Below are 17,598 nucleotides of genomic sequence, written 5' to 3' on the forward strand. Positions count from 1 at the left end.
GAATTTGAGTGTAACAGCATCAATTAGCTATGCAACCCAAAATTTCTAAAATGTCTGTCAAGGAATTGTGGATAAACAAGCAGGTGTAAGTGTGTGTGTTACTCAGCTCCTGCTGGGACACTCAGAGGGGAGTCAGTCTCGCTCTAACTGCGCTCTTAGAAGAGACTCACAGGGTCAGCATCTTGTATGCCCCAATACACCATGACAGTATGCAATGTTTTTCCAGCTTCATGCATTAAACTGTCAAGCTGTATTTGCTGGATCAAGTCAGAAGGCAACGCAGCTCACCTTTATTTTGCTACATAGACTCTAAATGATCCCCAAAAAACAACCACTACTCAGTGCAAAAGTGACAGACCTTCTATAATTAGGAAAATGCTGAGTGACTTTTAATAGTGTCTCCTCAGTTGCTTAGTCTCACTGCCAAAAAACACAGCTATAATTCAATCACATACTTATGTGTTACATTTCTATAATCTGTGATACAACTGAGATAATTTAATAATTTTTCAACTTGCAGTGAGCCTGACATGTAATCATATACATTTGTAGCTTCTGAGAAACATCACAAAAGATTATAGAATAAATTGCTTACCAGAGTAGCTACCCAGTCTTGGTGCGTGGTTGTCGGCACCGTCATAAAAATCCAGCGAGTCCCAGTTATGCTCCGTAGCAAAACTCACCACTTGTATCTGCAGAGAAAGACGGAGAGGGAGAGGAAGACAGGATGTGTTCTTGTGAGCTGTAATTTTATTGTATTCAATTAAAGCACATACATTGTTAGGGGATGGTTTTTTGTACAAAGGACTGTAAATTTGCTCACTAAGTGTATAGATGAAAGAGGAAAAGGAAACGTGTTTGTGAATTCCTGGAAATAATCAAACTGTCCGTGTAATATTTGTTGCTGGTTCTATTTTGTGTCAGAAGCATCTTTGCCTTTGTATTTGTCCGTGAGAGCGGTTTAGCTTACATGCAATCAGGCATTATCTCTCTCGATTAGATCCTATCTGGTTATCTCTGAATGGTCCGTCTCTCACAAACCATCCATCCATTCACCCTTCTAATAATATCTTATCTTCCCTGACATCCTGCCTGCTCAGCTTTTAAGCCAATGATACGTAGGTCAGCCAGGAAGCCAGCGTGTGACAGGTACTACCTGTATTCCGGCCCCTTCTGGCACAGAGACCTTCCATACACAATTCTGGTTGTTGTCGTAGGGCTCTGGATACCCGGGCGACAGGATGGTCCCGCGACGAGAGGTCAGCGCTCCCCCGCAGGGAACTAAGAGAGGAGACAAAGCAGAAAGGAGAGGGATGCTGAGGTTAAAAAAACACTTTGTCTAAGAGTAACAGGGGAGGAGAAGGTCTGTTGAACCATCTCTCACCCTGAAGAGGAGGAGACCAAAATGCCTGCGGCACAGCTTGGGCAGAGTAAGACTTTGGTTTTAACCACATTTAAATGTTATCTGCTTTTGCCTTTGTTTTTCAAAAATGGAGTCTATTGGTTGTGTGGTTTATATCACATTGTAAGATGTTACAGCACTGCAGAACTTACCTATGCATGTAGGTAAGGTGTCGTTCCATTGTGCTAGATTGTCTGGCACACTCTCACAGCGTATGGAAGTGGATCCGTGCAGGACATAACCAGGGTTGCACTCAAACTGCACCAGGGAGCCAACTGCAAAGTCATTACCCAGACGTTTCCCAAAGCGCGGTTCGGGGACTGAACTGCACTGGGTGGAACTGGTCCTTGGTACAGCTGCAGAAAGAAAGGGGATACTAGATGTAACCGTCTATCTCGAATATGTTTCCTTTTTCTTTTTTAAGTCACTGATGTCACATCACTCTGGTACTTGTGTTTGGTTTACCTTGATAGACAAAGTGAAATCCCTTGGCAGTTTCTGGTCCGACTGTTGTAAACTTCACTGTGATCTGGTTTCCAGAACTTAACGGGAGAGACTCACCTAAAAGACAAAGACAAAGAAAGAATCACATGTGGTCTGACTTGGTCTATTAATCGTTCTATATATCAAGCCATCCATTTATGCATCCCTACCAGAGTGAGAACCAGACAGAGAGGACAGCAGTGTGTTTTGTTGAGTTGGTCCATCGTAGATTTCCACCACATCATTAAGAGAAGTCTGGAACAACACGAACTGACCGAAGAGAACTGAGTACAAAAAAAGGAGGAAAAGTGTAAGAAAAGAGACGAGTTAACCAAACTTGAACAGGAGCAAATTATTATTCCATGCTGCTGTCTGTGCCTGACCTTCTCAGATAAAATTGTCTTGTTAAACCTAAGTTAAATTGTATTAAGGTGCTGTGTCAACTTCTATTTGAAGCAAACTACAGGCACAAAATTACATATCAGGACAGTTAACATTCAAACATCACCTCCTTCAGTTCAACCCCCCTTCCTATTTTGAGTTACCCAGATTGCATTAGTGTTACCAGCAAGTGTGAAATATTGGTGCTGACAGATCTAACTCACTTTTTTCAACATATGTCATTAGAGCAAGATGTTATTTCTGTGTTTTCTCCACAGTCATACACAGAGGTAGTGGTAAACTGTCAGACGGATTTCCCAAAACACATGCTTTACACTTATTCAGTATGTTAGAGAGTGAAAAGACCGTAGTTGTGTTCAGGAATTAGACCCAGTCCTGCCATCAAATAGCTGGAGGTTCCTCTGCTACACTATGATTTTTACAGTGCAGCTAGTAGTGGCAGGTAGCATTAACAGGCCCCCAGGACTGGGGCACTGTATTTGTTCAAACTAGCACAATTCTCTCTGTCTTTGTTGATCACTGTAGCTTCAAATAAATCGTAATTTGCCTTAAGCTACAAATCTGTACTTGTTTGAAGGAAAATTTGTTTGCAGCGCATGGACAAAATGTCCTTTAGGATAAATTAAATTTATTTCAGCTCGATGAAGCCGGCTCCCAGACTGCACACGCACGCTCGCACACGCACACACAACTCTCCCCACCTCTCTTTCTGGCCCAGAAGGCTGAGGTGTAAAGGATTAAATCTGAGCCAAGGATATTCAGCTATAAGAAGGTCACTGGTCACTTTGTACAAGGCCGTTTCTCTCTGTGGAGTTCTGTTAGAGCATGATCTGAATTTTGATAAAACATTGCTCAGACAACCTGTCTTCTTTCAAGTTAAACCTCACTCCATATTAAGATAATGGCAAAATATGAAGAACAGAAAAAAAAATATTGGCTTTCCGTTTGTGTTTAAAGGTGTGAAAGAGAATCAGACAGTAACACCACATTATCAAGAAAGAGTTCTGCAGGATTGATGGATCTAACCTCTTATACATCCAGCCGTGTCATCGTTCTGCAGGAGGATGTGTTTAAAGGCATGCTGTTGAGCGGTCATAAAGAATGACGAGATTCTGCCTGTCAGCAGAAATACTTAAAAGCTCCCACTGTGTATGGATTTCAAGGAAATCAGAGTGATTATGGTTTCCATCACTCCTCTCTACGGTATCGACATACTGCAGAGCAGGTGGAGGAGTTCACAGCTGACACTGCTTCAACACAGCTCAGATTGCAGGCAGGCAGACACACATGCACCAACATTAACACCCACATTCATTAGGCATTAACAGACATGAAATAGCTTACACATCTTTGGGTAGCATATATACATAGCAAAAGCGTACAATGAAGCCAAACACATGAAAACACAAAGAGATAAATGATCTTAGCAGCCCTGCCCCTCACTGTGTTAACCACATGGCTAGTTGGTAGTTAAATCCCTCTGCGCTGCGGTCTCATACATCTGTTGGATCTGTTCAATTGGCCAGGGTCATAACAAGTCAAGCAAAGTTTAGTCTACTGGGCTTATTATGAAATAATTTAGATCTGTCACTTCATTTGAAATGTTTTCACAGCTCTAACATCACATGGAGAAAACCTGGGCATCGATCCCCGTGGAGCTGCCATGCCTCCTGAAGAGCTGCCTGAGCGGCTGTCCTCGGCCATGTCCTCATGAAACAGGAGGTATGGTGTCTCCGCAGGGAAATACGCAAAGGCTTTCCCCACCTGGAGCTAAAACTAGAGGAGCATTTGCATGAATGCTGAAACATCAGAAAACATTTCAGAGACAGCCCATTGGTTGACTCTAACATCCCTATTAGCATTAATAAAAAGTTTAGACAGCATCCAGAGACTTTTTTTCTTTAATTGCTGAAAAAGTGATAAACATGTTACAACTAAATTTATATATTTATTTTGAGAATAACAACTGTTGGGCAAAAATCTGGGCATTGCATATAACTCCTATACAGCAACTTAACAAAACATTTCTCGCTGCTGGAGGGTTCGAAAGACTGTCTCAGTCATTTTTAATAAGTAGGCCAACCAAATGTTAACTCCTCTCCGTCAAAATCTCTACATTGGACTGACACTATAAAAGCTGCTACGCAAATATAATGAGACATCAACCGTCAAATGCCTCGGGCAAAGCTACTATTTATTCATAACACCACAAGGCATAATTGGACATCATATCCACTGATTAGAAAATGGTGTTCAAACCAGTAATTACATTGTTTGATGTTGGGATTGGATTTACAAAAGAGAATGTACATTTAAACTGTACATTTAGAATTATTGTGTGATGTGAAATAAGAATAGCTTCTAAGCTTGTATATCAGCCATTCAATTTGCATGAAAACCAAAGATGTGATAGAGCTGAAAGAACCATACCCTTGAAAGTTAACTTTGTGTTGAGATTTTTTTTTGGTAAGCCAGCCCCAACATTTCAAAGGAAAAGAATGGACTTGAATGTTTTTTAGGGCCGGTACTGATAATCTGAAGTTTGATTTATTTATAAATCTAACGTAGCATAATACCAATTCAACACTCAAACCCAAGAGGGAAAGAGAAGGACAGCGACAGAGAGAGATTGTGAGCAAGATAGAAAGTGAGAGAGGTATTACATGTGCGTGTGAAAGTGTGGCGGCTTCCCATATGTCCCTTGATTTCAAGCACAGCCTCATTTAAAGTGAAGGATTCTCTTACATTATTCATTTCTTTATGATGTGTCATTTATGCCTGACTTAAGGACCACTGTTCAAATGTGAAAAGATAAAAACAGCCTCAGCTTTAAATGTCACTTTAATAATGAATCCCTGACCTGAAATCAAATGAATGGGCAGCGAGCATCTTTTGATCATGTATAATAACTCATGTAGTTTTTTCAGTGCTTTATAACCCCTAAGGGCTCCTTGAGGAGGCTTCTCCACTCAATATCAAACAAGTCTGAATGTCACTTTGTTTCAGCGAGTGAAAGAACAATGGGAGAATCCATGTCAACTAAAATTATGATCACAATTTTCATTCCTGAAAAATTGTCTCTCCACCAACACTTCAGAGCATTACACTTGCATGTGAAATATTTTTGAGTAATATGAATAAATCTCTTTAATACTAACTAATTTAATACTTAGAATTCATCACACTGCATGCATTAATGCAGATACAGGTACAGGTCTGTGGAGGATCTTGGGTGGTATTTCTTCATTAAAGATCCTATTAAATGAAAGTTCATGTGTGCACTTTTTTTGTGGGAGTGTGGATGGACTTACCAAACTCTCGGGGCACAGATATAGAGTAGACACAGGTCTGTCCAGAGGTATAGTTTCTTGGGAAGTTTGGAGACAAAACAGTCCCATCTGATCCAGTAGAGCGACTTCCACAAGGAGCTGAAGTGAGAATAACAAAATCAGATTTGCATATAGTCACACACTACAAAGGACACAGCAATTGATTAAACTAAAATAGGCTTTAACTGTGGTTGCTAGTTACTTAAAGTCATTCCTTTATTTAAGTGTATTTTACCTTGACAACTAGGCAATGCCCTGTTCCATCCAGGTCTGCCATCATCTCCCATACTGCAGGTTAGAGTGGAATAGCCCTGGAAAAGATTTTACAGTGATAAAATGAACCCAACCAGTCAGCCAATCAATCAAACTGAAAGCAAACCACAACTAAAAAACCCCAAAACCGGACCCCCCAACCAACACACCAAACAACCAACCAACCAACCAACACACCAACCAACCAACCAACCAACCAACCAACACACCAACCAACCAACACACCAACCAACCAACCAACCAACCAACCAACCAACACACCAACCAACCAACCAACCAACACACCACCAACCAACCAACCAACCAACCAACCAACCAACCAACACACCAACACACCAACCAACCAACCAACCAACCAACCCACCAACCAACCAACACACCAACCAACCAACCAACCAACCAACCAACCAACCAACCAACCAACCAACCAACCAACCAACCAACACACCAACCAACCAACCAACCAACCAACCAACCAACCAACCAACCAACCAACCAACCAACCAACCAACCAACCAACCAACACACCAACACACCAACACACCAACCAACACACCAACACACCAACCAACCAACCAACCAACCAGCACACCAACCAACCAACCAACCAACACACCAACACACCAACACACCAACCAACACACCAACCAACCAACCAACCAACCAACCAACCAACCACCAACCAACCAACCAACCAACCAACACACCAACTAACCAACCAACCAACCAACCAACCAACCAACCAACCAACCAACCAACCAACACACCGACACACCAACACACCAACACACCAACCAACAAACCAACATCAAAACAATCAGACATTACCCCATACAACCAAACAACTAACAAAACAACCAATCAACAAACCACAAATCCAACCAGTAAACCAAGTCACTCATTCTATTAACCAGCTTACCAAACATGAGACAATGGACCACTTATCCAACCATCCAACCAATCAGTCCATGATTTGTACACACATCCATTCATTCACTAAACCACCCATGTCGCAAACTAATCAAACCAACATCCACCCATACATTCTTTCATTCAATATTTATTTTTTTACCTGCAGTACATATCCGGCCTCGCAGTAGAAGGTAACAGTAGAGCCTAGTTTATAATCTGACCCCAACCTGGTCCCATTTAAAACCACGCCTGGGTCAAAACAGGATTCCCTCAGCTTGGCTGGAAGATGAGAATAAGAGAGGAAACGGGTGAGTGAGTTAGAGACAGGGTGAAGCAAAGAAAAAGTGACAGGCCCACATAAATAATGAGTCAAATTAATAATAACTTAGTCCCTTACTATAATCAAATAAGGCAGGCATTACACGTTGGCCTTTAAAACAGTCTGTTTGACTTAGCTGTGATTGCCAAAGATAGAAGAAGAACTAGGACTTTATCATCCAGCTTATGAATGGTACATGAACCTTGTAAGTCATGGCTTTGGCCCCCTCTAAAAAGATTAGCGACCACCATGCATCAACTTAAAGAGACTTAATTCCTGAGTCCATGTGAAGCCCGTGTTGATTCTTTTGTTCCAGTGAATCAAGTCCACCTCTCTGACACCTCGCTGATTTCAACAGACACTTATTCAACTGGGAGTTTGTAGGGAGGGCATTCAGTCTTTTTCATCTCAAAATTAACTTGATGTACACTGTCAGCAGTGTGGGAGCCTTAATTACATTCATTTTGTATTTGATGTTACGGAATAATTCAGGAGTCTTCTATGTTCAACATAAGAATTAAATATTTCTGAACATTCTGGAGACAATCCGTCATCAGGAGACCTTTTGGAACAGTTCTGCCCATTAAGTTTGGAAATCTTTGAAAGTACTTTCCCATGTCACCTAGCTTATGAAAAACAGATAAAACAGAGTACATCCCCTGATGGAATTTCAACAAGCAAAGGATATTACAGTTATTTTTCAACAGCTGACAGTTATAAAGTAGCTGTTAAAGCAAAAATGATAAGTGGCTGCTTTAATTAAGAAAATTGTGATCATACTGTAGATGAGTTTATTTATCATAATGCAGACAAAATTTGGCTCTGCTGTTTCAAAGTCCCATTTGTTTTAAGATTTTAAACAAACTTCTCCATCTCAGAGGAGGGAAAATTCTGTGTTTGTGCTGATGCCTCTTGAAGTTTTACTGTGAGTCACTTAGAAACAAGGCCAGTGATAAATACCTAACAGTTTACCACTTATAAGGGCAGTATTTTACCTTTGTATTCCAGGTGAAAGCCAGTGTAAGAAACAGACCCATCACTGCGAAATGCTAAATGCATTGTGTTTGAACTGCTCTCGATCCGCTCTGGCAGTTTGCTGTCCTGGAAGCTACCAATCAGAGGGCTGTTGCTATCCGGGCCATCATAGATGTAGAGGAAGTCATAGTTTGGTTCAATATTGAAGCTAGAGATGGATAAGGGAACAAACAAATATTGGCAAGGTGAAATAGGAAGCAGCAGGGAGAACAGGGAAACAGAAGAAAATGAATGCTCAAATTGTATTAATCAGTTTGGGGTATTTAAGATGTCATTTTATATTACATACTAGAGAGCATGAGTGAAAAGTTCCTGGAGGTGATGTTAATGTTGCAGATTTAAAGAACATTTGTAGATCCTTTAAATTAATGTTGAAATTTCAGCTCTTACAAAAACAGTCTCATATGGTGACCTTGTACAGTAAAAACACAGTGCCTGTAAAAGAAACAGATGATCTGGATTGCCAAACAATAAAGTAGGTTACCCGATGAAGGCCAGCGACAGGACGTAGTCAGAGTTAACAGCAATGAGCCAATCACAGTCCTTGGAGTGAGGATAGGGATGTGGATAATTGGGTGAGAGTATAAACCCATTGGAGCCAGTAAGGTTTCCACCACAGGGAGCTTAGATGAAAAAATAAATCAAAGTTATACATTAATTTTCCTAAGTCCTAAAATATCATTTAATTTGTTTACTATCCTAACCATGCATGGCAGGAAAACAATTTCTCTTACACATTATTTTCATTTATTCAGTTGATCTTATGAGATGTTCATTTAATAGTAGCAGTATGGAGCTGAGTAGTATAACTAAATCATAATATACTTTTATTAAACACAACCCTCCAGTGAGACAGTCACAGACATGTCCTTAAATGAGATATTCCATGCTTGAAAACAGTAGCTGTATATGTAGTACAACTTGTGTGTATTCCTGAATACATATATATAGAAGCTGGACATCTCACCTATGCAGACAGGCGGGCTGGGCTGCCAGTAGTATCTGTTATCCACTTGTATACAGGTGATTTTGTCGTCCCCCTGGAGCTCGTATCCCGGGTCACACTGAAAGGACACTGAATCCCCCGGCTCACGGCCATCTCCGCTACGACTGCCATTCATCGGTACGCCAGGGTCCCTGCAGGCTGTAGCTACTGAGCCTGGACAGAGAGAGACAAAGAGGGTCACAGAGAAAGGGAAGGGGAGAGGGAGAGACAGAGGAGAGCAATTATGAGTATCTGTGTCAAACTGGATATCTGTTGCTATTAAGCTAATGCATTAACTCAGTGTATGAAATCATTGCTTATTAAATAACTGTTTATTATTCTGATTTATGAAGTACCTGTTAAGATAATTTCTGGCTATTCAAGTGAGGTTTTCAAGTAGAACAATTATGCAGATTTATATTCTCAATTATGTTAATGTTGATTTCTTTGTCCAGGATCCACTGCACAAAAGCACAATGTCCACTCTGACTCTGTCTCACACATTTAAAAGGTAAACAATCAGATTTAATTAACTCAGCAAACCTCTTTATATTCTGGGCTTTACTTACTAGAGAACTGGATGGCGAAACCCGACTTGCTGATGTAAAAATCTGTCTCAAACTGAACAGTGACAGTGTTCAGTGTGGAGTGGATTCCCTCAGGTAGCAGAGACCCACTCAGCTCAGATAGAGACATTTCATTCTCAGGTGGTCCATCCCAAACCTTCAGCATGTCGTGGCTGGCCTCAGTGTCAAAGGACAAGAACTGAAGACTGAAGTTTAGATCAAGAAGAATTTCATCAAAAGGGTGAACATTGTGTCTTAATGAAACTCAAAAATCCTACTCTTAAGGCTAATTTATACTTCTGCATCTCCCCTACGCAGCGGGGGCTGACGCGGACATGAGCACCACATACTTGTGCGTCAATGTGTCTGTGTCGTGCAGCAATTCTCCTCCGAAACACTAGAGTGCAGTGTGGTCTCTCTGATAGCCGGTCGCCTCCTTCCTGCGATCTCTGTTTACTTTTCCACAGAGATTCAGAGCGTGTTCTGTTAATCTACAGCTGATACATGTTGCTGTTTATCATACAGACATGATTACATGAAGAATAGAGAGGAGGAGATGAAATACACGGCCGATGTGCGGCCAATGTCCGGGTTCCCGGAAGTCCCGTGAATGCGGGAAACACAATGCAGCTGAGTGGACCAATCACAGAGTTTGCGGCCCTTGTCGATTCTACGCCTAGTAACTTTTTGGAGGAGGGGCACGTCAGCTACTTGCATAGGCCTCTGCGGCCCCCCGGCGTAGGCTATGCCGTCAATTCGATGCAGAAGTATAAATCAGCCTTTAGTGTAAGCGCTGAATCTTAAAGAAGTCATCTAGAAAAATGTGTTTTTATCCACTATGTTTAGCACAATTTTTCTCATCATCAGGATACTAGCAGTTTTCAGGGGTAAGGAAGAATTTTCACAACAACTGCTAAGTAATTACAAAGTTTGTCCCTACTATTGAGAGAATATTCATTTAATATATAAAAAAAATCTTAAGTAGGTGGTTTTTATAATTCCAAAGGACTGAAATCCAAACTTAGGGCTTAGTCACAAACACTGTGAATCTTTATAATAATTTATGACCTTAAAATACTGTATGTAATCGACCATCTAGATTAACCATCATGACTCAGTCTTAGTCTTAGGAAAATAAAATGTATTTGACAGTATTTTAAACTTTGTTTGAGGGTAGATCTGTATAATGTCCACATTACCTCACAATGTTTCCTGAGTCCACCTCGATAGTCCATGTGCAGCGTAAATTATTATCGTAAGGAAAAGGGTATCCAGGGGAGAGAATCCTCCCTGTAGACTCGCCTTTGAAACGGCCACCACACTCAGCTACAGGAATCAAGCAAGCAGGTAAGATAAATTAGGAGAATTGATATGATTGGAGAAATGAAGACACAAATAACTCTCTGCTTTATCTGTATCTGTCTGATTAGTCAGCTGTACCAACATTACAAATACCAACAGTTCAGCCAAACAGTTGGGCGATGTTGTAGATGTATGGCAAGCCAACCGGTTATCTGTCTGTGGCAATTGTTTATCAAGGCAATCAGATCCACTTGGTGCACCTCAGCAGCCCCTGAGAAGTGATTAAATGATCCCCACAGAGACAAATGGATTAAGAAAGGAGTTAACTCTCTATCTCTGTGTCCCTCTGTCTTTCCAACTATTTTTTAACACAGAGAGGAAGACGAGAGAGAGGAAAAGAAGAGCCAAACTGCTGATCCTGCAGTCATCCCTTAAGAAACCACCAAACATTATATAACAGAAAATAACTCCCCTTCGCTCTGTGTCTCTCTCTGTTATATATTTTCACACTCTTCCCCCCGCATCCCTCCTCCTCCTCCCTCAGGCTCCCCTCCCTTCATCACTGGAATATATTATCTGGGGTAATAGGAGCAATATAAAGAGTTGGGATGAAGAAAAAAAGTGAGAGGAGGCAAAGAACGGAGGGAACTAAGGGATGGGGTAAAAGAAAGAAACATTACAAGTAATAATAAGAAGCAATATAATATTAAGACTGGAGGTTAGCCAGGGTCACCGTGTGTCACTGCTAAAATAAAAAGTCAGAGAATATCAGCCGCTGGTTTTATGAGGCTTTCATTATTGATAGTGAGAAGGAGAGAAGCTTATTAAGCTGAATCCAAAATCAGAAAGTTCAGAGGCAGCAATGATGGAAGAAAAGGTCCTTAAAACATTGGGCTCGCTGTTATGCTTATATCTCCCATCTGGGGCACAGCTGCAGCAGCCACTATGTGAGTCACTCAGTCTGAGCCGAGCATTTGTTTGGGTTCAATTAGAAAATGCAATCATTCAAGCAAATACCTACTGGGAGGGACTGTGTAGGTCTCCAGATAATCTTCAAATACTTCTCAACTCTAAGACTTTTGGGGAAAACATTTACAAAAATGTTAGAGCGTATGTGTGAGCCTCCGAGTTTTGATATTGTACAGCCAGTGGAAGGCCTTTATTGACTTGTTGACATCAATATTCAGAGCTGTGGTTTGTGTTTTCCCATCACTTTGAAGCCATGAAAAATGAGTTAAGAAGGCAATGATGTTTTAATGGAATATTTAGAAATCGGTCAATATTCAAAGGAGAGTTGCTTTCCAGTAGGTTTTATTGTTTCCCTAAAATTGCCCCTGATTTGATACAGTAGTCTGACAGAGCTAAATCGATTAAAACATGTTTATGAAACAATTCCAGCAAACAGGTTTGCCATTTAGCCTTTTATAGAGCAGGAATGACATAAATAGAGCTTGTTAGAGACGATCCTTGAGACAAATTTTAAAGCAAAAAAAACCAGGCAGGAATCTGTGTGTCTGCACATTTGTGTGGAGATGTCTGAGTACAAAGTGGTCTCAAAGTAAAGAGTGCAAATCACCAACCGCAAGAAAGGAAATGGATCAATTAGAGAGAGGAAGTCCAGGTGGTAGACTCTGCTGAATAAATAGACTTTTTATTGAGGTTTCAGAACCACCGCAGTGTGTGATCTTATAGAAATCTAAAAGGTGATCCCACAGGAAATTGGCCTCCAGCTGCTTTCTTTCCAGATTATTGAATGAGTGTCCTGTAAGAGGAGTCTTTGCATAAAGCAGCAAGGGACTATTTACTGGATTGTAGAGCAAGATTTAGTACAGTGATGCGCTCTACTTGTAAAAGGTATAAGTGCACCAGCTGGGATGTGGGTAAATCAAACAGTCCCACTTGAGAAATGTGGAAGAAGAAATTTTCTAATTATACTGATGTTATTCAGTGAAAAGATCTTGCTCCTGACTTCTGCCCTGAGAAATGTGAAAAAGGAAAACAACTCAGCTTTCCGATGCAACCAATACCTCTGACAGTTCTAGGTTAACTATGCAGCTATTCAATAAAGACATTTATTTATGTCTGTTGACCACACATCCCACAATATGAATACCAAAGAGAGCCAATGCAACAATGGACCGTCCTAACCTTTTCCTCTCATGCTCATCAATGAGCATTTTTCAATGTCTCGCTGTGTGTATGTGCATTTTACATGTATGCATAGATTCATTTTTTATGTGCGTGTAAGGCTTCAAATAGCAGGAGACATACCAATACATGAAGGCAGAGGGTTATCCCACGCTCTCCTCTCGCCTGTCATACACTTCAGAGTGGAGGCGCCATGCAGTGTGTATCCGGGCTCACATCTGTAGGTGATGCTGCTCCCGGAGAAGTGGCCTTGGTCGTTTACCTTGAAGCCAAACTGAGGCACGCCTGGGTCCTCACAATGAGACAACTCAAAACCTAAAGAGAGAGGAATAGATAGAGTGATTTTTACATGTGTACTTCTTAAAAGACTCTCTAAGGGAGCGGCTAAGACCCACAAGAGGAAATAAAATCAGTGTTGTTTGGATGCAAAAGGAACACTCCTTTAATCCAGCACACTTAAGCATTCTGTTTATGAGCTTGCTGAGATCACACATCATTTTAAGCTCCCATCGATTTAATAAAGAAGGAGGAAAAGATACATGAGACATACCAATATTAGGAGAGATACTGGGGGATGTATACACCTTATCCAATTTCATGTTGTTTTTCACAGTTTGTAAGCTCAGTTTCCATGGTAATCTTCAGAATATTCTATTTATTCATGTGCACAATTTTTGGGAGAGAGAGGGGGATATGACAGGGGTATATAAATAGCTTATCCCTATAAGACCTAAACCAGGATTTGATCTGCGGTATTACCTGGAAGACGAGGTGTGCAAGGATTTGAGTTATCTCCTGAACACTGCAGTAGGTGCGTATCTAAATCCCCTAAAAAATGGCCATTTGCAGAGCTGTTTTTTACCATCAGGTAATGTGAACACATCTGCCATCAACCCAACGAGTGGCTGAGTGGCTGCCACTCTAATATTGTATCTTGGACATATATAAGAAAATAAACCTCCATACATTATTCAGTGAGTCACACCTTCAAGTTTTATTGAACTCCAGCTTTCATATCAAACTTGGCCATAAATACTGTGAGGCTAGCAGCAGAGTTTTCATGACCACACTGAAGGAAAAAAAACCTCTTTGCAGGTCTAGAGCAGGCTTTGATCTGGATCTGTATGAAGAACTGAAGTGCAGAGGAGTAAGAAAGAAATGCTGTACTCACTCTCATCCAACAGACACACAATGAATGTTTGAAGCACGACACAAATCAGTTCGTGACTCCAGTGTGAGAGCACCTTCAACATACAATCCATGCATTGACATCAGACCTCTTAAAATGCTTTGTTAATTTAACAAGCCTCTTGCAGTAATGTCTGTGGTTGGAATTTACAATCAGTTCTGATTGTTTCTCAAATTTCATTTGCACCATTCAGTTACAATGACGGAGCAAGTGGGTGACACTTGTCAGGAATTAATGCGGCTTTCATTTGAGTTAAGTTAAGATGAGTTAAGATGAATTGACGTGACTTCCATGATGACGAGCTTCATGAATTGTCCACCTTACTTTTTCCTTGTTTAACAGTAAAATGTTTGTTACAGTAGATTTGTGGCATGTAGTTCAAAACTGTCAGGATTTCAGGGTAAAACACACTATGAGAAAACCTGCATGCTGAGCCTGTACAGTGCAGGTATGATATTGTAATTATCTGCTTGAAGACTCTGCATGCTAATCTTGCACCATGCAAGCTCATGCATGTAAACATTGTGATTATTTTTCATGCACTTGAAAGTTTACTAGTAATAAATTCAACCCAAGATTAAGAAAAAAGTGTAAAACTGTTTCTTTTACACCTAGCAGATTGTTCTACTTTGGATTAGAAGTCAATCATAGACACAGCAAGATGTTTGCATGGATGAGATAATACTTCTAAGCTCTGTGTACTTACTTGAGTAGACTAGTTTGAACCCCTCCCCTGTATGTTCATCATCACTGTAAAATTCCAGCCAGAGATGGTTCGAAGTGGAGATCAGCGTCAGGCCCAACATAGACGATCCCGTAAATGCTCCAAGGACATGAGCTGTGTTGTCTTTACCATCGTAAATCTGTGACAACAACAAAACTATTTACAACTTGCAAATAGAGAATGATGACCAGCTTTGTATGGTTCAGTCTGAAGTTCAAAAGGAACATCATTTTATCAGCTCTGATCGCTTTAAGACAAAGGTGTTGGTGTCTGCTGAATGTGCGTATATGTGTGTTCACCTTGAGTATATCTCCTTGTGCAAGATGAAAGGTTCGAGCAGAGATGTTGATGCCTTTCCCAGCCTGAACCTAGAGAAAACATGAAACCAGAATTACAAGTACTGACCAAAGAAAAAACAGATAACATTTATCCACCAACGTTTGAAGAAAGTTATTTCCCCAGCCAAACATAATATTGTATGTGTGCTGTTTGTCTGTTTGTTGGCTGGGTTCAGAAAAACTTTGGCTCTGCAGTTTCTGTGAGGTCTCAAAGTTTCTACTTCTACATCTACATATTTCTTTTATCTTTGGTGAGGTAGTACAGAATGTCTTACCTGGATGCTATAGATGCATTCATGGTTGTTGTCATAGTTCATGGGATAATTCGGGGACAGAAGGATCCCTTCATTGTTGATCACTGAAGAGCCACACTCCGCTGATGACAAAAACAAAGAGAAGAACATTTAATGAGAAACATTCATACACAAATGATTTCATCTTATCTTTTTCCTCCTACTACAAAAAAATGGTGTGAAAGTTTGAAAGTTCAAGGCAAAAGTAAGAGCACTAAAAAGCAAACACAGGCTGTCCTGAGGAGACTTCTCATCTTAAAAAACATGATTCCCCCCCCCCCCCCCCCCCCCCCCTTAAAAGGATACTTTGAACGTGTGCTTGTGAGCATGTGTTTATGTGTGCCAGTAATTTAACAACCCCCTTGAACAGCTGTGTAGCTGGCCATCCTCTTCCTTTAAGGGGAATGGGCAGGTAGTAAAATCCAAGAACTAATTTACCCACTCTGCACTTCTCACACATGCCCTCCATCTACAGTACCATGTCCCTTCTCCCTCTCTCCCTTCCTCTCTGTGTCTCTACTGGTGTAATAGTCATATTACAGCTGTCATATTGTCAATAAATCAAGCTGCTACAGTTTCCATTTAGAAAATTACCTCCACCCCCACCCCACTGCTCTTTAATCTTTAAATCTCTTGCTCTTTTTTTCACTCTCTCTCTCTTTCTCTATGAATAGAGCTTTCTATACCCTACTCCACCTCAATCAGCCTTCCTGTTCCGCTTCTCCCGGATTTCTTCTCTGACTCTCCTGCCTCGTATTTTTCCTGCTCTTTTTTTTATATCCTGATGTGTCTCCTTTCCTTTAATGAAATAAATAGAGGTTAATGTCTTGAAATAATAGCAGAGCAAAAAAATTCAATGGCTTTTCAATTTCTGCCTGGACAGTGATTTATGAAAAGAATATGTTTCACAAACTAGGGAGGTGCAGAAAACCTCTGAAACAAGGAACATACACTACAAAAGCAATACATAAATGCTGCAAGTAAATAAAACATCCTTGGCTTAGAGTGCCATTTCATGATTGTTGCACTTTATGCAATCCGGGATGCTACAAAAGTGACGATAAGAACAAAATCCTGCACAGCCTTGATATCGCCGGTGTTCTGCAAGCTTCCGTCTTCTCCTCTTCACTCCTCCTTTGTGATGTGCATCACACCATGCATCAACGTAACAACACACAGGAACTAAATATAGCAAACCGCACAACACCCGCACAGAACCCCACTCCTGTCTCTTTGCATTATCAGTCTTTGCATGTTGATGACAGAGATCAAAAGATTAAAAGAACAGAGCTGCAATCATCAAGCAAAGCTGAAAATGAGATTGAGGGTGAATTATCTGCTTCTTCTTTAAAATATTTGAATAGTCATGTCTGAGTAGTCGCACTGAATATTCCTGCGTTTTATTTTGCACTGCAGCCGACGACAACCCTGTGAATGAGCGCCACAACATTTAGTGTTGTCTCTTGCTTTTATTGTTGCCCTTTATTGATTCTACAACTGCACTCAAATCAGCTCTCGTTGTACACCTCTCTTGCCTTCAAACGCCCTGAAGTTATGAGCATGAGGTATTGATTGTCGTAGGTAAATTCTTGTTCTGCATTAGACTTATTCTCACCACTCTGAGACAGCAGGTAAGCCTTTCTGTGGTACCCAGGGGAGCGATTCTGAAATTGAGGATAATGACCAAAGAACTCCAAATATACCCAGAGAAACTCAAACCACACACAGGAAAGGTAAATAACAGCACTGAGAGTTATATCTATGACTCATAGACACAATTTTCCCTCTCTTTTCTGTCATCATGACTTCATTTTTTGACAATAAGCCAACAACACAACCTCACTGTAAAGGATGTTTGCCCTGAGAGCATTCATATTTGGAGTTATGTAAGGACGTGT

At 40.7% G+C, this 17,598-nt stretch overlaps 1 protein-coding gene across 1 annotated transcript in view; it reads right to left on the bottom strand.

Annotated features, from left to right (window-relative positions):
• The window catches only part of LOC117828050 (CUB and sushi domain-containing protein 3-like), a 293,307-nt gene that overhangs the window by 48,444 nt on the left and 227,265 nt on the right, over positions 1–17,598 (bottom strand). Inside the window, exons 22-38 of the mRNA XM_034705024.1 lie at positions 15,683–15,783; positions 15,369–15,437; positions 15,052–15,208; positions 13,280–13,471; positions 10,906–11,032; positions 9,710–9,912; positions 9,123–9,314; positions 8,640–8,778; positions 8,116–8,303; positions 6,962–7,080; positions 5,852–5,927; positions 5,599–5,715; positions 2,056–2,169; positions 1,868–1,963; positions 1,555–1,758; positions 1,157–1,281; positions 596–692 (exon numbers count right to left, since the gene is read on the bottom strand). Coding sequence (XP_034560915.1) covers positions 596–692; positions 1,157–1,281; positions 1,555–1,758; positions 1,868–1,963; positions 2,056–2,169; positions 5,599–5,715; positions 5,852–5,927; positions 6,962–7,080; positions 8,116–8,303; positions 8,640–8,778; positions 9,123–9,314; positions 9,710–9,912; positions 10,906–11,032; positions 13,280–13,471; positions 15,052–15,208; positions 15,369–15,437; positions 15,683–15,783 — 2,316 coding nt within the window. The remainder of the gene's footprint in view (positions 1–595; positions 693–1,156; positions 1,282–1,554; positions 1,759–1,867; positions 1,964–2,055; positions 2,170–5,598; positions 5,716–5,851; positions 5,928–6,961; positions 7,081–8,115; positions 8,304–8,639; positions 8,779–9,122; positions 9,315–9,709; positions 9,913–10,905; positions 11,033–13,279; positions 13,472–15,051; positions 15,209–15,368; positions 15,438–15,682; positions 15,784–17,598) is intronic.

The sequence above is a fragment of the Notolabrus celidotus genome, chromosome 16, assembly GCF_009762535.1.
Source record: "Notolabrus celidotus isolate fNotCel1 chromosome 16, fNotCel1.pri, whole genome shotgun sequence".
Lineage (NCBI taxonomy): Eukaryota > Metazoa > Chordata > Actinopteri > Labriformes > Labridae > Notolabrus > Notolabrus celidotus.